This window comes from Dryobates pubescens, chromosome 19 (genome assembly GCF_014839835.1).
Source record: "Dryobates pubescens isolate bDryPub1 chromosome 19, bDryPub1.pri, whole genome shotgun sequence".
NCBI classification, from domain to species: Eukaryota; Metazoa; Chordata; class Aves; order Piciformes; family Picidae; genus Dryobates; species Dryobates pubescens.
Window position 1 is genome coordinate 3,462,019 of NC_071630.1, and position 22,706 is coordinate 3,484,724.

At 68.1% G+C, this 22,706-nt stretch overlaps 1 protein-coding gene across 1 annotated transcript in view; it reads left to right on the plus strand.

Moving 5' to 3' along the window:
- HYDIN (HYDIN axonemal central pair apparatus protein) overlaps nucleotides 1–22,706 on the plus strand; it is a 125,265-nt gene that overhangs the window by 49,958 nt on the left and 52,601 nt on the right. Inside the window, exons 20-36 of the mRNA XM_054170294.1 lie at nucleotides 483–620; nucleotides 1,280–1,417; nucleotides 1,702–2,000; nucleotides 4,287–4,473; nucleotides 5,580–5,789; nucleotides 7,051–7,188; nucleotides 9,908–10,085; nucleotides 10,409–10,539; nucleotides 11,152–11,285; nucleotides 14,940–15,076; nucleotides 16,921–17,042; nucleotides 17,136–17,327; nucleotides 18,015–18,158; nucleotides 19,233–19,472; nucleotides 20,288–20,456; nucleotides 21,330–21,389; nucleotides 22,476–22,604. Coding sequence (XP_054026269.1) covers nucleotides 483–620; nucleotides 1,280–1,417; nucleotides 1,702–2,000; nucleotides 4,287–4,473; nucleotides 5,580–5,789; nucleotides 7,051–7,188; nucleotides 9,908–10,085; nucleotides 10,409–10,539; nucleotides 11,152–11,285; nucleotides 14,940–15,076; nucleotides 16,921–17,042; nucleotides 17,136–17,327; nucleotides 18,015–18,158; nucleotides 19,233–19,472; nucleotides 20,288–20,456; nucleotides 21,330–21,389; nucleotides 22,476–22,604 — 2,746 coding nt within the window. The remainder of the gene's footprint in view (nucleotides 1–482; nucleotides 621–1,279; nucleotides 1,418–1,701; nucleotides 2,001–4,286; nucleotides 4,474–5,579; nucleotides 5,790–7,050; nucleotides 7,189–9,907; nucleotides 10,086–10,408; nucleotides 10,540–11,151; nucleotides 11,286–14,939; nucleotides 15,077–16,920; nucleotides 17,043–17,135; nucleotides 17,328–18,014; nucleotides 18,159–19,232; nucleotides 19,473–20,287; nucleotides 20,457–21,329; nucleotides 21,390–22,475; nucleotides 22,605–22,706) is intronic.

Consider the following 22,706-nt stretch of genomic DNA (forward strand, 5'->3'; position numbering starts at 1 on the left):
GTCCTCAGGAGGGCAGGACTCCTGGGGGGCAGGGGAAAGCAGGGAGTCAAACAAAGCTGCTGTGAGGGCAGGCAGTGCCTGCAGCTGCAGCATTTCCCCTCTGCAGACAGAGATGGGCAGAGGCCCTGCCTGGCACCGAGTGCCTGGGGAGAGGGGGGGGCCCCAGCCTGGCAGCTCTGCTGGTCAGGGCTGCTCACGCCCCTGGGCAGCTGTCCCCAGGGCTCACTGACAGCTTGCCCTGTGCCAAGGTTGCCAGAGCAGCTTGCCCCAGGCTCTCAGCCAGCCCTGCTGTGCCGAGGTCTTGCCAGCTCCCTGCCTTGGGTCACTGGGGCTGCCCCTGCCTGCAGCCTTCTCTCCAGGGCAATCCAGCTCTGCAGAGAGCTCTGGCTGCAGCTGTCCCTGCTGAGTGCAGGGAGCTTGGGCTGGGGCAGCTTGGAAGGACTCCTCCAGCCTCAGGCTCTGGCTTCTCCCTGCAGGTGGTGAGAGAGCAGCTGCTGTGCCAGGCTGTGGTGGGCAGGGAGGCCAGGAGGACCCAGGTCACACAGGTGGCCAGCAGCTGCCAGTTCATTGCCCCTGCCCTGCAGATGTCCTCCACAGCAGTGACCTTCAGGGTGGAGAAGGTGAGGCCCTGGCACTGCAGCCCTGGCTGCAGCTGGAGGCTGTGCAGGGGGAAAAGCTTCTCCCATGTCCAGGAATCACAGACCCCCAGAGCTGGCAGGGCTGGGAGAGACCCCCAGGCTCAGCCAGCTCCAGCCCCTGCCCTGGGCAGGGACACCTCACCCCACAGCAGGTTGCTCACAGCCACCTCCAGCCTGGCTGCAAACACCTCCAGGCATCAGCAGGAGGCTTCCACCACCTCCCTGGGCAGCCTGGGCCAGGCTCTCACCACCCTCCTGCCCAACAACTTCTTCCTCACAGCCAATCTCCAGCTCCCCACTTCTCCTTTTGCTCCATCCCCCCCAGTCCTGGCCCTCCCTCACCCCCTCCAAAGTCCCTCCCCAGCTTTTCTGCAGCCCCCTGCAGCTCCTGGAGGCCACCAGAAGGTCTCCCTGGAGCCTTCTCCTCCCCAGCCTGCACCACCCCAGCTCTCTCAGGCTGCCCAGGGAGGCCTGAGGGGCTCTTTGTGAGGCTGTTTCTTGCCCCACCAGGGATGGCAGCGATTTGCAAGTCAAAGGGAGCTGAGTGCTCCCTGGGGGCTGAAGGGTTTGCAGTACAGCAGGAGGGGAAGTTGCTCTGTGGCTTCTGGAGGTTGTTGCTAACTCCTCTCCCATTTTTGCAGGGCCCAGGTGATGTCCTGAGGCCTCAGTACCAGCCTCTGTCCTTGAAGAACATCTGCTCCCTCCCCCTCAGCATCACCCTGGCCTTGGAGCAGCCCTTCTCCATCTGTGATGTGGATCTGCAGCCCCTCCCGGCTCAGGTGAGCAGCCCTGGGGCTGCTGCTGGCTGTGCAGGGAGCAGCCTGGAGGTTGCCTTCCTGCAGTAGGCAGCAGGAGCCTGGCCTGGGCTCAGTCAGGTGTGGACCAAGCTGCTGAGGAAAGGAGATCTCTCTGCCTTGGGAATGGAGCCATGGAGTTGGGTTTGGTTGGAAGAGACCTTGCAGACCACCAGCTGAGCCTTGGGGTCCCCTCCAGCCCTGGCAGCTCTGGGCTCTGTTTCATGCTGGCAGCCCTTGGGTGCTGGATGCTCTTCATCTCCTTGCAGCCCCAGAAGCTGGAGGCAGGGCAGGACCTTCACCTCTGCATCAGCTTTAACCCTGCTCATGAGGAGGGTTTGAGCTCCTGGAGAGTGCAGCAGGCTCTGAGGATCCAGTTCCTGGAGCACCCTCAGGAGGAGCAGCTCCTGGTGCAGGGAGAAGTCTTCTTCCCCAACCTGCACTTCCAGACCATGGCTGTGGACTTTGGCTGCATCCTGAACGACACTGAAGCTCTGCAGAGCCTGGAGATGACCAACTGCAGCCCACTGCCTGTCCACTACTGCTGGCTGATGCCACCCAGGGGCAGGTAAGGGCCACCCCTGCCCTCTCCTTCAGCCCTTCCCCTGGCTGCTGCCTGCTTGTGCTGTGCCAAGCCCAAGGTTGGTTCCCTGGGCCCTGACCAATTCCTTTCACCCTGCCCTGCTGGGCATGGAACCCAGCTCCAGGGGGGGAAACTCAGGTTGGCTGTGAGGAAGAAGTTGCTCCCCAGGAGGGTGGTGAGAGCCTGGCCCAGGCTGCCCAGGGAGGTGCTGGAAGCCTCCTGCTCAGCCCTGGAGGTGTTTGCAGCCAGGCTGGAGGTGGCTGTGAGCAACCTGCTGTGGGGTGAGGTGTCCCTGCCCATGGCCCTGCTGGGGCACTGGGACAAGCAGGGACCAGCTGGGACCTCTCTGCCTTCCCTGCCAGCTTTGCCAGATCAATGCTAAGAGCCTGCACAGGCACTGCCCCCAGCTCCAGCTCTGGGCTCCCAGCTCAGGAGGGACAGGGAACTGCTGGGCAGAGCCCAGGGCAGGCTGCAGAGCTGCTGAGGGGCCTGGGGCAGCTCTGGGAGCAGCAAAGGCTGAGAGAGCCCTGGGGCTGAGAGCCTGCAGCAGAGCAGCCCCAGAGGGGAGCTGAGCAATGCTCAGCAAGAGCTGAAGGAGCTGTGGGGGGCAGGAGGCTGGGGCCAGGCTCTGCTCAGGGGTGCCCAGGGCCAGGCCAAGGGGCAGAGGGCACAGCCTGGCAGCCAGGAGGAGAAAGTTGTTTGGTGTGAGGCTGCTGGAGGCCTGGAGCAGGCTGCCCAGAGAGGTTGTGGAGTCTCCTGGTGTGGAGAGCTGCCAACCCCCCCTGGGCACTGTGCCCCTGGGCACTGTGCTGTGGGTGCCCTGCTGGGGCAGGGCCTGGGCTGGGGGATCCCCAGGGGTCCCTTCCCACCCTGCTGGGCTCCTGGGGTTCTCTGTGCTCCTGGCCCAGCCTCTTGCAGCTGGCTCCTGCAGCACTTCCTGCTGGCTCTGGGAGGCAAAGCAGGGTTGGGAGGCTGCCTTGGCAGAGCTTTGTGGCCTGGGGCTGACATCACCTTGGAGAAGTTTTCACCTCCTCTCCTGCAGGTCTCAGCCACACAGCAGCTGCTGAGAGGCTCCCAGTGCCCCAGCAGGCTGTGCTGCAGCCATGGGGGCTGGGCTGGGGAGCACTGGGGGCTGAGCAGCCAGGGGAGCAGAGCCAGGCAGTGCTGGGCTGTGGTCCCCAGGCAGCCCAGAGCAACCTTGCTGGGCAGCATCTTGGGAGCAGCAGCTCCTCCCAGCCTGCCCTCTGCACAGTGCCCAGGGGCTGCTCTGGGCAGCTCTAATTAGAGCAGCAAATGGTTTTTCCATCCTGCCCTTGGAGCAGGGTCAGGCCTGGGGCACTGGGGGGCTGCTGTCCCACAGCACTGAGAGCATCAATCAGCAGCTCTGGGGGGAGCTGGGGCCTGCCCCAGGGCAGATGACCTGCTGGGAGTCAGCTGTGGCTGTGGGGAGGCCTTGGAGGAGAGGAGCTGTGCCCTGGGGAAGCTGATCCACAGCTGGGTCCTGGCAAGGGACAAGAAGTCCTCACCTTGGCCCTTCCTGATGGGTGGCACCTTCAGGAAGAGAAGCTGAGGGGCAGCTGGTGGGAGGGGGGCAGGGCAGGAAGGAGCAGTGGAGCTGAAGCTCTGCTTGGAGGCCTCTGGCACCTCTGGTGACTTAGACTGGGCTCAGAGGGGAGGTGTGGGGCTGATGTGGGGCAGTGCAGACATCTCCTGACAGCAGGGGAAGCAACAGAGCCTGGGGGGGATTCTCCCCCTCAGGGGCTGCTCCTTGGCCAGGCTGCCCTTGCCCTGTGCTCTGGCAGAGCCAGGTAGGTGTTGGGGTAGCTGAGTGCTGGATCAGTGACCCTGGCCCCACCTGCACTGACCTGAGCCTGCAGGTCCTGCCAGCTGGGGCTGAGCCACCCAGCTCTGCTGGGCTGGTAGCAGCTGAGGGTGCTGAGCACCTGGCAGGATGGCAGCACTGCTTCAGAGGGCCTGGCACAGCCCTTGGCTGGCTCCTTGGCACCAGGGGGGGTTGCCAGCTCCCTGTGCTGCTCTGCATGCTCACAGCCAGCAGGGCCAGGGAGGGGATTCTGCCTCTCTGCTCCACTCTGCTGAGCCCACAGCTGCAGCTCTGTGCCCAGCTCTGCAGCCTCTGTGCCAGGAAGGCTCTGGAGGGGCTGGAAGGTGTCCAGAGCAGGGCCAGGAGGCTGAGCAGAGGGCTGGAGCTGCTCTGCTCTGAGCACAGCCTGAGAGAGTTGGGGTTGTGCTCACAGGGAGGTTCTCTTCCAGGTGCAGCCTCCCAGCTCCCACATCCTTCACCCAAGCCCCAGCAGCACAGGAGGAGGAAGCCAGCTCAGAGTGCTCAGCCTCTGCAGGGAGCTGTTCCAGCAAGGGAGGTGCCCAGGAGCCAGCCCAAGGGCTGGCAGCAGCAGGGGATCCTGCCCAGGAGCCAGCAGATGACAGCCTGGAAGCAAAGGTAGAGCTTCTGGAATGCACCTCCACTGGGCACCAAGAGCACCTGGAATCCCACCCAGCCTGGGCAGGCTGGGAAGGGACCCCTGGGGATCCCCCAGCCCAGGCCCTGTCCCAGCAGGGCACCCACAGCACAGTGCCCAGGGGCACAGTGCCCAGAGGGGGTTGGAAGCTCTCCACACCAGGAGACTCCACAACCTCTCTGGGCAGCCTGCTCCAGGCCTCCAGCAGCCTCACTCCAAACAACTTTCTCCTCCTGGCTGCCAGGCTGTGCCCTCTGCCCCTTGGCCTGTCCCTGGGCACCCCTGAGCAGAGCCTGGCCCCAGCCTCCTGCCCCCCACAGCTCCTTCAGCTCTTGCTGAGCATTGCTCAGCTCCCCTCTGGGGCTGCTCTGCTGCAGGCTCTCAGCCCCAGGGCTCTCTCAGCCTCTGCTGCTCCCAGAGCTGCCCCAGGCCCCTCAGCAGCTCTGCAGCCTGCCCTGGGCTCTGCCCAGGAGTTCTCTGTCCCTCCTGAGCTGGGAGCCCAGAGCTGGACTCCTGCCCCCAGCTTGGTGTTGTCTGCAAACTTGCTGATGATAGACTCCATCTCCTCATCCAGATCACCAATCAGCTGGAGAGGAGAAGGCTCCAGGGAGACCTTCTGGTGGCCTTCCAGGAGCTGCAGGGGGCTGTAGGAAAGCTGGGGAGGGACTTCGGAGGGTGCCAGGGAGGGACAGGACTGGGGGGGATGGAGCAAAAGGAGAAGTGGGGAGCTGGAGATTGGCTGTGAGGAAGAAGTTGTTGGCCAGGAGGGTGGTGATAGCCTGGCCCAGGCTGCCCAGGGAGGTGGTGGAAGCCTCCTGCTGATGCCTGGAGGTGTTTGCAGCCAGGCTGGAGGTGGCTGTGAGCAACCTGCTGTGGGGTGAGGTGTCCCTGCCCATGGCAGGGGCTTGGAGCTGGCTGAGCCCTGGGGTCCCTGCCAGCCCTGCCAGCTCTGGGGTTCAATGCAGACACCAAACAGAGGCCACTCCAACCACATCTGCACTTTATCCCAGGGCCTTGGCAGCTCTTCTGCCTTCCCCTCCTTGCTGACTCTCTCCTCCCCCTCTCCCCTCTGCCCTCCCCCCTGCAGGTGTTCGATGTGCTGCCCCTGCACGGAGTGCTGCAGCCCGGCCAGAGCCAGCAGGTCACCTTCAGCTTCTTTGGCCACCCCAACGTTGTGGCCTCTGCCACAGCCCTCTGCAGGGTGCAGGGAGGCCCCAGCTACCAGCTCAGCCTCCGTGGGGAGGCCTCACTCATCAGCTACCTGCTGGAGCCCAGGGAGCTGGACGTGGGGCTGCAGGTACTGCAGGGCTGCGGCGGTGGCTGCTGGGGGCTGGCTCCAGGGAGGCTGCTGGGGGCTGGCTCCAGGGAGGCTGCTGGGGCTGGCTCCATGGGGCAGGCACAACCTCTGAGTGAGGCACTCACCTGCAAGCAAGGCTCTGTGAGGAGCAGGGATGCCTCTGGGGTCAGGGTGAGTGGCCCTGGCCTGCCAGGGTGCTGCCTGGGGGGGGGCTGGCAGCCTCTGCTGGAGCCTGGGCTGGGCTGGGACTGCAGTGCTGGGAGGCTGGCAGCCAGGTGCAGGCTGAGCTGAAGGCCAGGCTGGGGTCACCCTTTGAGCATTGCCTTATACAGGAAGGCTCTGGAGGGGCTGGGAGGTGTCCAGAGCAGGGCCAGGAGGGGGAGCAGAGGGCTGGAGCTGCTCTGCTCTGAGCACAGCCTGAGAGAGTTGGGGTTGTGCAGGCTGCAGAGGAGAAGGCTCCAGGGAGACCTTCTGGTGGCCTTCCAGGAGCTGCAGGGGGCTGCAGGAAAGCTGGGGAGGGACTTTGGAGGGTGCCAGGGAGGGACAGGACTGGGGGGGATGGAGCAAAACAGCTTCCAGCCCCTCCAGAGCCTTCCTGGCACAGAGGCTGCAGAGCTGGGCACAGAGCTGCAGCTGTGGGCTCAGCAGAGTGGAGCAGAGAGGCAGAATCCCCTCCCTGGCCCTGCTGGCCACACTTCTGCTGCTGCAGCCCAGGCTCTGCTTGGCTCTCTGGGCTGCAAGTGCTCCCTGCTGGCTGCTGCTGAGCCTCTCCTGCCCCAGCACCCCCAAGGCCTTTCTCCAGGGCTGCTCTCAGCCAGCCCCTGAGGCTGTGGCTGTTGCTTTGAGCAGCACCAAGCCTTTGCCAGCAGCACTGAGAGGATTCTTTGCTCCTCTGGAGCTGGGAGCAGCCTCAGCAGCTCTGCTGTGCCCTTGGTGTGGAGGCAGAGTGGAGCTGCTGGGACAGATGGCCCAGGAGCAATGGGGGGGGGCTTGGCACAGCCCCCACCCCATGTGCTGGCTGGCAGAGCAGCTCTGCTCCCCCTGCCTGGGGCAGCTGGGGGGGCAGTGAGGGACTCCCTGGAGGTGGCACTGGGTTGCCCTTGTGGCAGCCTCACCCCTGGAGGTGTTTGCAGCCAGGCTGGAGGTGGCTGTGAGCCTCCAGCACTTCCTCTGCTGCTCTGCTCCTGCCCCAGTGGCAGCTGCAGGAGGTGCCCAGTGCCAGGCCTGTGTCTCAGTGCCCTCTCCTCTGTCCTCTCTGCAGCTGTGTGATGTGGCCATGGAGGCAGAGGTGACCCTGCAGAACAGTGGGAAGCTGCCCTTCACCTTCGTGGTGCTGAGCCCCAGCAGGGCCCCTGCCCACAGCCCCCTGCCTGGTGTGCCCCTGGTGGTGCCCAGCACGGTGAGAACGGGGTGGGGGGCTGCACAGGGGGCTGCCCCTGGCCCTGTGCCAGGCTGCCAGGGGGGAGGTTGGAGGGGGAAACATGGGGAGGAAAACAGGAGAGGAGAGAGACCCCCAGGTGTGAGCTGGAAGCACACTGGGGGGGAGAGACCTTGCAGATCATCCTGACCAGCCCCTCAGTGCCAGGGCACCCCTGAGCCATGGCCCCCAGCACCCCCTCCCCCAGCTCTGAGACCCCTGCAGGGGCCCTGGGCAGCCTGGGCCAGGCCTTGGCAAGCCTCAACCTGGGCCTCCCCTGGGGGCAGCTTGAGGCCATTCCCCTCTCTCCCTGGGGGACTCCAGCCGGGCAGGGGGAGCAGGCTCCTGCCTGCCTCTTGCCTGGGCAGGAAGCTGCTTTGCCAGGGCCTGGAACAGCCTCTGCCCTGCTCCTTCCCTCCTCCAGCTCTGCCCCTCTGCAGCAGCTCTGGGGGGGCACTGGGGCTGCAGCACCCCAGGGGGCAAAGCTGGCAGTGGGGAGGTTCAGGTTGGGGGTTAGGAAGAAGTTCTTCCCCAGGAGGGTGGAGAGAGAGCTCAGAGCTGGCCTGGCTCCAGCACACCACAGCTGGGGGCTGGGGGGCACTGCAGGGCTCCCCTGGGTCCTTCCCTCTGCTCCTCCATGCTGAGCAGCAGGCACAGCAGGCTCCAGGGAGGGACAGGACTGGGGGGGATGGAGCAAAAGGAGAAGTGGGGAGCTGGAGATTGGCTGTGAGGAAGAAGTTGTTGGGCAGGAGGGTGGTGAGAGCCTGGCCCAGGCTGCCCAGGGAGGTGGTGGAAGCCTCCTGCTGATGCCTGGAGGTGTTTGCAGCCAGGCTGGAGGTGGCTGTGAGCAACCTGCTGTGGGGTGAGGTGTCCCTGCCCAGGGCAGGGGTTGGAACCTTGGGGTCCCTGCCAGCCCTGCCAGCTCTGGGCTGATTCTGTGATCCTGATGCAGCTGCAGCTTTGCCTCCTCCCTGCAGGGCCTCAGCAAGGTGACCTTGCAAGGTCCTTTCCACCCCAAACCCTTCCCTGCTTCCATGATCCAACCTGGGTGGAGGTCTCTGATCTGGAGCTGCTCTCTCCCAGGGGCAGAGGAAGCCAAATGGCTTCCAGCTCCTGCCAGGGCTGGCACTCTGATGCCCTCTTGCTGCCAGCTGCTGCAGACACAGCTCTGCTGGGTGCCACTCTGGCAGCATCCTCCCTGCAGCCAGCTGGGCAGGGAGGGCTCACAGGGGCAGCCCCTGGCCCCCTGAGCAGCTCCTCCCTGCAGCCTGGGGCAGGGCAGGGAGCTGCAGCTGCAGCCCCTGTGCAGTGCAGCTGGGGGAGCCTGCAGCTGTGCCCTGCCAGCCAGGGCTGGCTGGGAGCCCAGCTCTGGCCTGGCACAGCCCTTCTGCCCCCCAGAGAGGAGGAGGCCTCCCCAGCAGCCCCTCCTGCCACAGGCCTTCACCTGGGCTCTGCTCCTGCCTGCCCCGAGGGGTGCCAGCCAGGGTGGGCACAGGGGGGCAGAGGAGGTGCAGTGAGGTGCAGGGACTGCTGTGCAGCAGAGCTGCAGTGAGGTGCAGTGAGGTGCAGGGCAGTGGGCAGTGCCCCTGGGGGTCAGCTGTGGGCAGTGCCCCTGGGGGTCAGCTGTGGGCAGTGCCCCTGGGGCTGGGCCGTGGGCAGTGCCCCTGGGGCTGGGCTGTGGGCAGTGCCCCTGGGGCTGGGCTGTGGGCAGTGCCCCTGGGCCGTGGGCAGTGCCCCTGGGGCTGTGGGCAGTGCCCTGGGGGGTCAGCTGTGGGCAGTGCCCCTGGGGGTCAGCTGTGGGCAGTGCCCCTGGGCCGTGGGCAGTGCCCCTGGGGGTCAGCCGTGGGCAGTGCCCTGGGGGGTCAGCCGTGGGCAGTGCCCCTGGGGGGTCAGCTGTGGGCAGTGCCCCTGGGGGTCAGCCGTGGGCAGTGCCCCTGGGGGGTCAGCTGTGGGCAGTGCCCCTGGGGGTCAGCCGTGGGCAGTGCCCCTGGGGCTGGGCCGTGGGCAGTGCCCCTGGGCCGTGGGCAGTGCCCCTGGGGGTCAGCTGTGGGCAGTGCCCCTGGGCCGTGGGCAGTGCCCCTGGGGGTCAGCCGTGGGCAGTGCCCTGGGGGGTCAGCCGTGGGCAGTGCCCCTGGGGGGTCAGCTGTGGGCAGTGCCCCTGGGGCTGGGCTGTGGGCAGTGCCCCTGGGCCGTGGGCAGTGCCCCTGGGGCTGTGGGCAGTGCCCTGGGGGGTCAGCTGTGGGCAGTGCCCCTGGGGGTCAGCTGTGGGCAGTGCCCCTGGGCCGTGGGCAGTGCCCCTGGGGGTCAGCCGTGGGCAGTGCCCTGGGGGGTCAGCCGTGGGCAGTGCCCCTGGGGGGTCAGCTGTGGGCAGTGCCCCTGGGGGTCAGCCGTGGGCAGTGCCCCTGGGGGGTCAGCTGTGGGCAGTGCCCCTGGGGGTCAGCCGTGGGCAGTGCCCCTGGGGCTGGGCCGTGGGCAGTGCCCCTGGGCCGTGGGCAGTGCCCCTGGGGGTCAGCTGTGGGCAGTGCCCCTGGGCCGTGGGCAGTGCCCCTGGGGGTCAGCTGTGGGCAGTGCCCCTGGGCCGTGGGCAGTGCCCCTGGGCCGTGGGCAGTGCCCCGGGGCTGTGCCGTGCCCGCAGCTGCCGCCGGGGCCCTGGCTGAGCCGAGCTCCCCCCGGGGCTTTCCCTCCCCCTGGTGGCTCTCAGGGCTCCCTCGGCGCCGGCCAGCAGCAGCTGCTGAAGGTCTCCTTCGTGCCCGGGCAGCCTGGGGGCTTCTGCACGGCGCTGCAGGTCCGGGTGGCACACCTGGAGCTTGCGGTGATCCGCCTGCGGGGGCAGGGAGGCTTTCCCAGGATCTGCTTGGACCTGCCCAGGAAGATCCGAGGTGATGCCTGCCCGGCTGCTCTGCCCCACCCCCTGCCCCACCCCCTGCCCCACCCCCTGCCCCACCCCCTGCCCCACCCCCTGCCCCACCCCCTGCCCCACCCCCTGCCCCACCCCCTCTGCCCTATCCCCGCCCATGGCCAGCTCCCGGCCCTCCCCACGCAGCCCGGGGGCTGCAGGGCTCTCAGCCCAGCCCCGGTTGCTTCCCGGCCGGTCCCCTGGGGGCTCTGGCCTGCAGCTGTGCTGCAGAGCTGGCCGGAGCCCTGCAGAGGTGCTGGGCAGGCAGGGAAGGCCCTGTGGGCTTTGGTCTCTTGCTCCCTTCAGGGAACACAAAGTATGAGAGGGCCCTCAGGGAGGTGAGAGAGAGGCTGGCAGAGGGCACTGAGGAAGGAGCAGAAGCTGCCCCGGGGGAGGCTGCAGCCACTGAGCCACCCACAGGCGCCTTGGACACCGTGGTGAGAGCCTTGGCATCTGCCACCCTGCCCCCCTCCGTGCCCCCTCTCGCCCCACAGGAGCCCTCTGGGTGCCCTGCCGAGCCTTGGCTGCTCCCTGCCCGCTCCCAGCAGCGCCCCAGGGGCTCCAGCCGCCGCGGGTGTCCCTCCTGTGGGGGCAGCAGCTCCCTGGCTGCCCCGGGGGGGTCCTGCAGCTGGGGAGGTTGGGTTGGTTCAGCTCCTCACTGGGTGCTGGCTGCCAGAGCTGGGCAGCAGCAGCCTGAGCTGGCCTGGGAGCCTGCTCTCAGTGCCCAGCTCCGGAGGCTCCAGCTCCCTCCTGGCCAGGAGGGCCTCTGTCCAAGCTGCTTTGGCACTGCCTGGGGGCAGGCAGATGCTTGGAGCTCTGGCTGGGCCCTGGGCTCATCCCATCTGTGTCTGGCCAGGCCAGCCTGCAGAGCAGGGCCTGGCCAGGGGGAGATGCTGCAGCTGGGAGCTCTGGAGGTGAGGCTCAGCTGGAGGAGTCCCAGGCAGGGAGGCAGGAGGGCTCCAGCACCCCCTCAGCAAGAGCAGGCTGGGGCACAGGGCCCTGCCCTGGGGGGACCTTTGCTGAGCAGCCTCTGCCCTTCCTTGCCTCAGCTGGACACTGGGCTGCAGATGCAGCTGGAGGACCTCCTGATCAAGCAGCAGCTCCTGGAGCAGCAGCAAGCTGCAGCCTGCAGCACCCCACAGGAGGCTGCCCCTGGGCAGAGTGCTCCACGGAGGCTGCTCAGGTGAGCAGGGACAGCCCCAGGCATCCCCAGGTGCTCTGGGGGTGACAGCCAGCACTGCACCCTGCTGCTGAGCCCTGCAGGGCTGGGGGTGACAGCCAGCACTGCACCCTGCTGCTGAGCCCTGCAGGGCTGGGGGTGACAGCCAGCACTGCACCCTGCTGCTGGGCCCTGCAGGGCTGGGGGTGACAGCCAGCACTGCACCCTGCTGCTGAGCCCTGCAGGGCTGGGGGTGACAGCCAGCACTGCACCCTGCTGCTGGGCTCTGCAGGGCTGGGGGTGAGAGCCAGCACTGCTCCCTGCTGCTGGGCTCTGCAGGGCTGGGGGTGACAGCCAGCACTGCACCCTGCTGCTGGGCTCTGCAGGGCTGGGGGTGACAGCCAGCACTGCACCCTGCTGCTGAGCCCTGCAGGGCTGGGGGTGACAGCCAGCACTGCACCCTGCTGCTGGGCTCTGCAGGGCTGGGGGTGACAGCCAGCACTGCACCCTGCTGCTGAGCCCTGCAGGGCTGGGGGTGAGAGCCAGCACTGCTCCCTGCTGCTGGGCTCTGCAGGGCTGGGGGTGAGAGCCAGCACTGCTCCCTGCTGCTGGGCTCTGCAGGGCTGGGGGTGAGAGCCAGCACTGCTCCCTGCTGCTGGGCTCTGCAGGGCTGGGGGTGACAGCCAGCACTGCACCCTGCTGCTGGGCTCTGCAGGGCTGGGGGTGACAGCCAGCACTGCACCCTGCTGCTGAGCCCTGCAGGGCTGGGGGTGAGAGCCAGCACTGCACCCTGCTGCTGAGCCCTGCAGGGCTGGGGGTGAGAGCCAGCACTGCACCCTGCTGCTGAGCCCTGCAGGGCTGGGGGTGACAGCCAGCACTGCTCCCTGCTGCTGGGCTCTGCAGGGCTGGGGGTGACAGCCAGCACTGCACCCTGCTGCTGGGCCCTGCAGGGCTGGGGGTGACAGCCAGCACTGCACCCTGCTGCTGGGCCCTGCAGGGCTGGGGGTCACAGCCAGCACTGCACCCTGCTGCTGGGCCCTGCAGGGCTGGGGGTGACAGCCAGCACTGCACCCTGCTGCTGAGCTCTGCAGGGCTGGGGGTGAGAGCCAGCACTGCACCCTGCTGCTGGGCTCTGCAGGGCTGGGGGTGACAGCCAGCACTGCACCCTGCTGCTGGGCTCTGCAGGGCTGGGGGTGAGAGCCAGCACTGCACCCTGCTGCTGAGCCCTGCCGGGCTGGGGGTGACAGCCAGCACTGCACCCTGCTGCTGGGCTCTGCAGGGCTGGGGGTGAGAGCCAGCACTGCACCCTGCTGCTGGGCTCTGCAGGGCTGGGGGTGACAGCCAGCACTGCACCCTGCTGCTGGGCTCTGCAGGGCTGGGGGTGACAGCCAGCACTGCACCCTGCTGCTGAGCCCTGCAGGGCTGGGGGTGAGAGCCAGCACTGCACCCTGCTGCTGGGCTCTGCAGGGCTGGGGGTGAGAGCCAGCACTGCACCCTGCTGCTGGGCTCTGCAGGGCTGGGGGTGAGAGCCAGCACTGCACCCTGCTGCTGGGCTCTGCAGGGCTGGGGGTGAGAGCCAGCACTGCACCCTGCTGCTGGGCTCTGCAGGGCTGGGGGTGACAGCCAGCACTGCACCCTGCTGCTGGGCTCTGCAGGGCTGGGGGTGAGAGCCAGCACTGCACCCTGCTGCTGGGCTCTGCAGGGCTGGGGGTGACAGCCAGCACTGCACCCTGCTGCTGGGCTCTGCAGGGCTGGGGGTGAGAGCCAGCACTGCACCCTGCTGCTGGGCTCTGCAGGGCTGGGGGTGACAGCCAGCACTGCACCCTGCTGCTGGGCTCTGCAGGGCTGGGGGTGACAGCCAGCACTGCACCCTGCTGCTGGGCTCTGCAGGGCTGGGGGTGACAGCCAGCACTGCACCCTGCTGCTGGGCTCTGCAGGGCTGGGGGTGACAGCCAGCACTGCACCCTGCTGCTGAGCCCTGCAGGGCTGGGGGTGAGAGCCAGCACTGCACCCTGCTGCTGAGCCCTGCAGGGCTGGGGGTGAGAGCCAGCACTGCACCCTGCTGCTGGGCTCTGCAGGGCTGGGGGTGAGAGCCAGCACTGCACCCTGCTGCTGGGCTCTGCAGGGCTGGGGGTGACAGCCAGCACTGCAACCTGCTGCTGGGCCCTGCAGGGCTGGGGGTGACAGCCAGCACTGCTCCCTGCTGCTGGCAGCTGCTGGGCTCTGCAGGGCTGGGGGCAGCACCAAGGCTTTGGTGCTGGGAGCTGCTGGGGACCTCAGGGTTTGGTGCTGGGAGCTGCTGGGGACCTCAGGGTTTGGTGCTGAGGGCTGCTGGGCACCTCAGGGTTTGGTGCTGGGAGCTGCTGGGCACCTCAGGGTTTGGTGCTGGGAGCTGCTGGGCACCTCAGGGTTTGGTGCTGGGAGCTGCTGGGCACCTCAGGGTATGATCCTGAGGGCTGTGCCATGCTGCCAGCTGAGTGTTCCCACAGAGCCACCCTGAGCTTTGGAGGTGCTCAGCACCCCACAGGAGCTGGGCTGAGGGGGGCAGTGCTGCCAGCAGACCCCAGCCCTGCCAAACAGCTCTCAGGAGAGAGACCTTCTGGTGGCCTTCCAGGAGCTGCAGGGGGCTGCAGGAAAGCTGGGGAGGGATTTTGGAGGGGGTGAGGGAGGGCCAGGACTGGGGGGGATGGAGCAAAAGGAGAAGTGGGGAGCTGGAGATTGGCTGTGAGGAAGAAGTTGTTGGGCAGGAGGGTGGGGAGAGCCTGGCCCAGGCTGCCCAGGGAGGTGGTGGAAGCCTCCTGCTGATGCCTGGAGGTGTTTGCAGCCAGGCTGGAGGTGGCTGTGAGCAACCTGCTGTGGGGTGAGGTGTCCCTGCCCAGGGCAGGGGCTTGGAGCTGGCTGAGCCCTGGGGTCCCTGCCAGCCCTGCCAGCTCTGGGGTGATTTGAGCTGAGTGACCTCAGGGCATCTCCAGGGACCCCTCAGGAGCTTCTTCCCTTCCTCTGCTCTTGGTGAAGCCACAAAGTCCAGGACTCAACTCTGATTCTGTGACTGCCCTGCAGTGGCACAGGGCCTGTGGGCAGTGTGTGGCACAGGGGCAGTGTGTGGCACAGGGGCTGTGGGCAGTGTGTGGGTGTGTGGCACAGGGGCAGTGTGTGGCACAGGGGCAGTGTGTGGCACAGGGCCTGTGGGCAGTGTGTGGCACAGGGGCAGTGTGTGGCACAGGGGCCCTGGGCAGTGTGTGGCACAGGGGCAGTGTGTGGCACAGGGGCAGTGTGTGGCACAGGGCCTGTGGGCAGTGTGTGGCACAGGGGCAGTGTGTGGCACAGGGGCTCTGGGCAGTGTGTGGCACATTTCAGTGTGTGGCACAGGGGCTGTGGGCAGTGTGTGTGGCACAGGGGCAGTGTATGGCACAAGCTGCTGTGTTTGCAGGTGGCACTGGAGGCTGGCAGAGCCTGGCACCTCTCTCTGCTGGGGCTGGGCACAGTCCTGTCACAGAATCCCAGTGCTGGCAGGGCTGGGAGGGGGCTGAAGGCTCAGGCAGCTCCCAGGCCCTGGCATGGGCAGGGAGCCCTCACTGCAGGAGGCTGGCACCTGCCAGGTCAGGGCTTGGGCTGAGTTCCTCCACTGGATTCCCCTCTCCCCCAGGGGCTCAGCAGTGTCCTCCTCCCCCCCTGCAGGGCTGAGCTCCCTGAGCACATCCTGGACCTCGGCTGGGTGGCAGCTGGCAGCCTCCACACTCACCCTGTGAGGGTCTCCAACCCTGGGCAGCTGCCTGTGGCCCTCCACATCCAGGCACAGGTCCTGCGTGGCACAGGTGAGCAGTGCTGGGGGGGACCCCCTGGGGGCTTGCATGAGCTGCCCCTGAGCCACTGTGCCCATGGAGAGGCCTTGTGGCCACCAGGAGCCTTGGCTTCTGCTCTTGGCTACCTTGAGCACCCCCTGCAGAGCCTGGAAGGCCACCAGAAGGTCTCCCTGGAGCCTTCTCTGCAGCCTGCACAACCCCAACTCTCTCAGGCTGTGCTCAGAGCAGCTCCAGCCCTCTGCTCCCCCTCCTGGCCCTGCTCTGGACACCTTCCAGCCCCTCCAGAGCCTTCCTGGCACAGAGGCTGCAGAGCTGGGCACAGAGCTGCAGCTGTGGGCTCAGCAGAGTGGAGCAGAGAGGCAGAATCCCCTCCCTGGCCCTGCTGGCCACACTTCTGCTGCTGCAGCCCAGGCTCTGCTTGGCTCTCTGGGCTGCAGGCGCCCCCTGCAGGCGCCCCCTGCAGGCGCCCCCTGCTGCCACCCCTGCAGGCACCCCTGCAGGCACCCCTGCAGGCACCCTGCTGGCACCCCTGCGGGCACCCTGCTGGCACCCCTGCGGGCACCCCTGCTGGCACCCTGCAGGCACCCCTGCAGGCACCCCTGCAGGCACCCTGCTGGCACCCCTGCGGGCACCCCTGCTGGCACCCCTGCAGGCACCCCTGCTGGCACCCTGCAGGCACCCCTGCAGGCACCCCTGCAGGCACCCCTGCAGGCACCCTGCTGGCACCCCTGCTGGCACCCCTGCGGGCACCCCTGCGGGCACCCCTGCTGGCACCCCTGCAGGCACCCCTGCTGGCACCCTGCTGGTACCCCTGCTGGTACCCCTGCTGGCACCCCTGCAGGCACCCCTGCAGGCACCCCTGCTGGCACCCCTGCTGGCACCCCTGCAGGCACCCTGCTGGCGCCCCTGCTGGCGCCCCTGCTGGCGCCCCTGCTGGCACCCCTGCAGGCACCCCTGCTGGCACCCCCTGCTGGCACCCCCTGCTGGCACCCCCTGCTGGCACCCCTGCTGGCACCCCCTGCTGGCACCCCCTGCTGGCACCCCTGCTGGCACCCCTGCAGGCACCCTGCAGGCACCCCTGCTGGCACCCCCTGCTGGCACCCCCTGCTGGCACCCCCTGCAGGCACCCCTGCAGGCACCCCTGCTGGCACCCCCTGCTGGCACCCCCTGCTGGCACCCCTGCTGGCACCCCTGCAGGCACCCTGCAGGCACCCCCTGCTGGCACCCCTGCTGGCACCCTGCAGGCACCCTGCTGGCACCCCTGCTGGCACCCCTGCAGGCACCCCTGCAGGCACCCCCTGCTGGCACCCCTGCTGGCACCCTGCTGGCACCCCTGCAGGCACCCCTGCAGGCACCCCTGCAGGCACCCCTGCTGGTACCCCTGCAGGCACCCCTGCTGGCACCCCCTCCAGGCACCCCTGCAGGCACCCCCTGCAGGCACCCCCTGCTGGCACCCCTGCTGGCACCCCTGCTGGCACCCCTGCAGGCACCCCCTGCTGGCACCCCTGCAGGCACCCCTGCAGGCACCCCCTGCTGGCACCCCTGCTGGCACCCCTGCAGGCACCCCTGCTGGTACCCCTGCTGGTACCCCTGCTGGCACCCCTGCAGGCACCCCTGCTGGCACCCCTGCAGGCACCCCCTGCAGGCACCCCCTGCAGGCACCCCCTGCAGGCACCCCCTGCTGGCCCCCCTGCTGGCCCCCCTGCTGGCACCCCTGCTGGCACCCCCTGCTGGCACCCCTGCAGGCACCCTGCTGGCACCCCTGCTGGCACCCCTGCTGGCACACCCTGCTGGCACCCCTGCTGGCACCCCTGCTGGCACCTGTGCCTCAGCTGCTTCCTTTCCATCTGCTGAAGGCTTCAGTGTGGACCTGGAGCGTGTGAGGCTGCTGCCCTGCTGCCAGCCCAGGACCTTCCAAGTGTGCTTCCAGCCCCCAGGGGACAGCCTGGCAGCGGTGGAGGTGCTGCTGCCCATCAAGGTGCCATCACCTCCCGTGCCCACGCAGCCGGCTGGGGCAGGGCCGGCGGCAGCGCTCGGCCGGGGCTCAGCCGGGTGCTCTGTGCCCCCCCAGGTGGCAGGGGGCCCCAGGTTTGGTGTCCTGCTGCGTGCCAGGGTGGCTGTGCCATCCCTCAGCCTCTCCAGGGACAGGCTGGAGTTCTCCAGGGTCCAGTGTGGGCAGTGCCAGGAGGAGACCGTCAGGCTCTACAACCAGCAGCCAGTGCCCTGCCAGTGGGCCCTCAGCAGGGAGGAGCCTGCAGGGAAGGTAGGGCCCGGAGCAAGCCTGGCTGGGAGCCCCCTGGCTGCCTTCCTGCTCCCCTCTGCTGCTCTGGCACTTGGGCTCCAGCTGCCCTGGGGAGGCTCCAGAGCAGAGCTGCATCCCCTGGGCCTGCCCAGCAGCTGCCACCTTCCCCCCCCCTGCCACCTTCCCCCCTCACTCCTCTCCTGAGCAGCAGCCTCCCCAGCTGCTGTGCTGCCTGCACCTTGCCCCCAGTGCTGGGCCACAGCTCTGCAGGAACAGAGCTTCCTGCAGGCCAAGGAGGTGAAGGAGTCCTCCTCCCTCCCTCCCTCCCAGCCCCAGGAGTCCTCCTCCCTCCCTCCCAGCCCCAGGAGTCCTCCTCCCTGCTCCCAGCCCCAGGAGTCCTCCTCCCTCCCTCCCAGCCCCAGGAGTCCTCCTCCCTCCCTCCCAGCCCCAGGAGTCCTCCTCCCTGCTCCCAGCCCCAGGAGTCCTCCTCCCTCCCTCCCAGCCCCAGGAGTCCTCCTCCCTCCCTCCCAGCCCCAGGAGTCCTCCTCCCTCCCTCCCAGCCCCAGGAGTCCTCCTCCCTGCTCCCAGCCCCAGGAGTCCTCCTCCCTCCCTCCCAGCCCCAGGAGTCCTCCTCCCTGCTCCCAGCCCCAGGAGTCCTCCTCCCTGCTCCCAGCCCCAGGAGTCCTCCTCCCTGCTCTTTGTGCTCAGGTGGAGAAGCCTCTGGCTGGCAGCAGGCGCCGGCTGCAGGGGCTGCAGGCCGAGGGCTGTGCCTTCGAGGTGCTTCCCTCAGCTGGAGTCCTGGCCCCTGGGCACTACTGTGACCTCCAAGTCAGGTTTTGCCCCCTGGAAGAGGTGAGCTGGGCAGCTGCCCCCCCTGGGAGGTGTGGGCAGGGCAGTGAGGTAAGGAGAGCCCAGGCAGGGAGCAGGAGCTGAGCTCTGCCTCCACAGGGAGCCTCCTGCAGGCTCAGCCTCCCCTGCTGCAGCCCTGCAGAGGGGGCTTGGAGAGCCAAGCCCTGAGCAGGGGAACCCCTCCTGTCTGGCCAGGGGGAGCTCCCCTGCCCCTCATGTTCAGCTGCTCTTGAGAATAGAATAGAACCAACCAGGCTGGGAGAGAGCTCAGAGCTCACCCAGCCCAACCCAGCACCACCCAACCAACCCAACCATGGCCCTGAGAGCCTCAGCCAGGCTCTTGCTGAGCACCCCCAGGGCTGGGGACTCCACCACCACCCTGGGCAGCACATCCCCTGGGCCAACCTCTCTTGCTGGGGAGAATTTCTTCTTCCCCTCCAGCCCAAACCTTCCCTGGCACAGCTTGAGACTGTGGCCTCTTGTTCTGGTGCTGGGTGCCTGGGAGAAGAGCCCAACCCCCACCTGGCTGCAAGCTCCCTTCAGGGAGTTGGAGAGAGCAAGAAGGTCTCCCCTGAGCCTCCTCTTCTGCAGGCTCCAACCCCAGCTCCCTCAGCCTCTCCTCCCAGGGCTGTACCCCAGACCCCTCCCCAGCCCTGTGCCCCAGACCCCTCCCCAGCCTTGTTGCCCTTCTCTGGACACCTTCCAGCTCCTCAGCAGCTTTCCTCACCTGAGGAGCCCAGAGCTGGGCACAGGGCTCCAGGGGTGGCCTCCCCAGGGCAGTGCCAGGGCCGTGTCTGGGCAGCACAGCCCTGAGGACCTCTCCCCTGGGCATGGCACTTCCAGCCAGGGGCAGCTCCCACCTCCCTGGGGCACGCTGGGCCAGGCTCTCCCCAGCCTCAGCCAGAGACTCCATCTCCCTGCCTTGGGTCTGGCTCTCCCTTTCCCAGGTTCCAGCCCCCTCCTCTTTCCTGTTCTGCCCAGAGGGCTGCTGCCAGCCCTGGCCTGGGGGGGGGGCAGGAGGTGAGTGTGAGGCCCTGGCAGCTCCTGGAGGAGCTTTCTCTGCTGCTGTCTTTTCAGAAGCCCTACAGGAGGAGGCTGAGGCTGAGCCTGGGGCAGGGCAGGCAGCCCCTGGAGCTGCTGCTCTGGGGCAGGGGGCTGGAGCCACGCCTGGAGCTGCAGCCCCAGCTGCTGGCCCTGGGGCCGGTGCTGCCCTCGGGCCCTGGGGCTCAGGGCACAGTGCTGGTGAGGAACCCTTGTGACTTCCCCATCGAGTTCTACTCCTTGGAGTTTGACCAGCAGTACCTTGCTGAGGAGGAGGTAAAGAGAGGAGCTCTGGGGTGCCCCCAACCCCCCCAGCATCCAGCCCCCTGCAGGGCACCCATGGGGCCCTGAGCAGCCTGCTCCAGCGTGAGGTGCCCCTGCCCAGGGCCATGAGGGCACCTGGCTGGCTCATGAGGACCTTGCTGACTCCCTGCACTCCCAGGTCTCTCTCCAGAGCTGCTCTCCACCTCTGAGGCTGTCAGGGAGGGACAGGACTGGGGGGGGGATGGAGCAAAAGGAGAAGTGGGGAGCTGGAGATTGGCTGTGAGGAAGAAGTTGTTGGGCAGGAGGGTGGTGAGAGCCTGGCCCAGGCTGCCCAGGGAGGGGGTGGAAGCCTCCTGCTCAGCCCTGGAGGTGTTTGCAGCCAGGCTGGAGGTGGCTGTGAGCAACCTGCTGTGGGGTGAGGTGTCCCTGCCCATGGCAGGGGCTTGGAGCTGGCTGAGCCCTGGGATCCCTGCCAGCCCTGCCAGCTCTGGGGGTCTGTGGTTCCCAAGCCTTGTGGGAGATGGAGACAGCAGCCAGGGCAGAGCCTGGAGCTGGCATAGGCTCCTGGCAGGCTGGGAAGGGCCTTGGCTGGTCCCTGTGGTTGGGAAGAAGCCAGGAAGGAGAAGATGGTTGGGCAGGGGAGGCTGGTGCAGGGCAGGGGGGGCTGGTGCAGGGCAGGGGAGGCTGGGGCAAGGCAGGGGGGGCTGGGGCAGGGCAGGGGGGGCTGGGGCAGGGCAGGGGGGGGCTGGTGCAGGGCAGGGGGGGCTGGGGCAGGGCTGGAGCTCCATCAGTGCCTCCCTCCTGTGGTTTCTCCTCCCCCTGCACAGATCCTGAGGTCCCTGGGAGGCTACAGCAGCCGCGGGACCTTGCTGCTGCCTCTGCGCTCCCCGGGGGAGCTGCTGCCTGCAGGGCTGCTGGAGGTCTCTCAGGGCCAGAAGAGGCTGCAGCAGGAGCAGGCCAAGCCCAGGCCTGGGGAAGCAGCAGCCCAGGACAAAGGTGAGGGTCTGGTGTTGGCTGTCCTGAGTGCAGCCCCAGGGGGGAGCCCAGGCCCCATCCCCTGGAACTCTCCTTGACCTCCTCCTCCTCAGTCCCTGCAGCTCCTCCTCCTCCAGTCCAGGGGAAACTGTGGCCTGTAGCCTGCCCTGGGCTGGGGAGGGGACAGGGAGCAGTGAGGGAGGCTGGGGAGGGGACAGGGAGCAGTGAGGGAGGCTGGGGAGGGAACAGGGAGCAGTGAGGGAGGCTGGGGAGGGGACAGGGAGCAGTGAGGGAGGCTGGGGAGGGAACAGGGAGCAGTGAGGGAGGCTGGGGAGGGGACAGGGAGCAGTGAGGGAGGCTGGGGAGGGAACTGGGAGCAGTGAGGGAGGCTGGGGAGGGGACAGGGAGCAGTGAGGGAGGCTGGGGAGGGAACAGGGAGCAGTGAGGGAGGCTGGGGAGGGGACAGGGAGCAGTGAGGGAGGCTGGGGAGGGAACAGGGAGCAGTGAGAGGCCAGGGAGGCTGGGGAGGGGACAGGGAGCAGTGAGGGAGGCTGGGGAGGGAACAGGGAGCAGTGAGGGAGGCTGGGGAGGGGACAGGGAGCAGTGAGAGGCCAGGGAGGCTGGGGAGGGGACAGGGAGCAGTGAGGGAGGCTGGGGAGGGGACAGGGAGCAGTGAGGGAGGCTGTGCCCCAGCCTTGGCAAGGGGGCAGGGGGAGCCCGGGGGGGTGGCGCTGGGCCCAGCAGGTTCTCCTCTCCCAGGGGCTGGTGAGGATGATGAGGGGGGCAGGGGGAGGCAGGAGGCTGACTGCTCCCCCGGGTTGTGCACAGCAGGGCAGCAGCCAAGCCCCACCAGAGGAGGGCTGGAGGCCAGCCCTGCCCCCCGGGGCCCCGCAGGGGCTGCGGCCCCGCGCCGCGGCGGCATCGTGGTGATCGTCCATGGGGCACCGCTGGCAGGTACCGAGCTGGGCCCTGCCTGGGGCAGCCCTGGAGGCCCTGCTGGGCTTGGGGGGCAGCAGGAGGAGGCTTGGCTGAGCCAGCTGCAGGCTGTGAGGCCATGCAGAGCCTTGGGCAGGCTGAGAGCTGGGCAGGGAGGAAGCTGCTGAGGCTGAAGCAGGAGGAGAGCAGAGCCCTGCAGCTGGGCAGGAAGAGCAAACTGCAGCAGCAGAGGCTGGGAGGGGATCTGCTGCAGAGCAGCCCCCAGGAGAAGGAGCTGGGAGTGCTGCTGGGCAGCAAGGGCTGCAGGGCACAGCAATGAGCCCTGGGGGCCAGGAAGGCCAAGGGAGCCTTCTGCTGCTGCAGCCCAGGCTCTGCTTGGCTCTCTGGGCTGCAAGTGCTCCCTGCTGGCTGCTGCTGAGCCTCTCCTCCCCCAGCACCCCCAAGGCCTTTGCTCCAGGGCTGCTCTCAATTCCTGCCCTGGGCCAGGCCTGGACAACCCTTTAGGGAAGGGAATTGTTCCTCATGGCTGCTCTAAACCTGCCCTGGCACAGCCTGAAGCTGTTTCCTCTTGTCCTGTCTCCTGTTCCTTGGGAGCAGAGCCCAAGCCCCAGCTGGCTGCAGCCTCCTCCCAGGGAGCTGCAGAGAGCAAGGAGGTCTCCCTCAGCCTCCTCTGCCCCACACCAAACCCCCCCAGGGCCCTCAGCTGCTCCTCCCCAGCCCTCTCCTCCAGCCCCTTCCCCACCTTGCTTGCCCTTCCCTGGCCCTGCTGCAGCTCCTCAGGGTCCTGCTGGCAGTGAGGAGCCCAGAGGTGAGCCCAGGACTCAAGCTGAGGCCTCCCCAGTGCCCATTCCAGGGCCCCATCCCTGCCCTGCCCCTGCTGCCCACAGCATTGCTGCTCCAGGCCAGGCTGCTGGTGGCCTTCTTGCCCCCCTGGGCACCCCCTGGGCTCCTCTCCAGCTGCTGCCACCCAGCATCCCCAGGGCTTTGTGTCCTGGGCAGTTTGCAGCCACTCTGCTCCAGCCTGGAGCCTTCCTGGGGCTGTCGTGAGCCAAGGGCAGGAGCCAGAGGTGCTCCAGGCTCAGCCCCTGCCTCTCCCTCCTGCAGGCAAGACCTCGGCGGCAGCAGCCCTGGCCCAGCGCTACGGCGCCGCCTGCCTGCGGCTGGAGGCTGTGCTGAGCCAGGCGCTGGAGCTGGGCAGCGGCCTGCAGCGCCCCCTGCAGCCGCAGCCTGGCCGTAAGGACACCCCCGGGGCGCGGGGCCCAGCGGGGCTGCCCCCTCCGGCTGCCCCCAGGGCGGGGGAAGCAGCCCCGGGGCCGGGGAGGGGCCGGAGCCGGG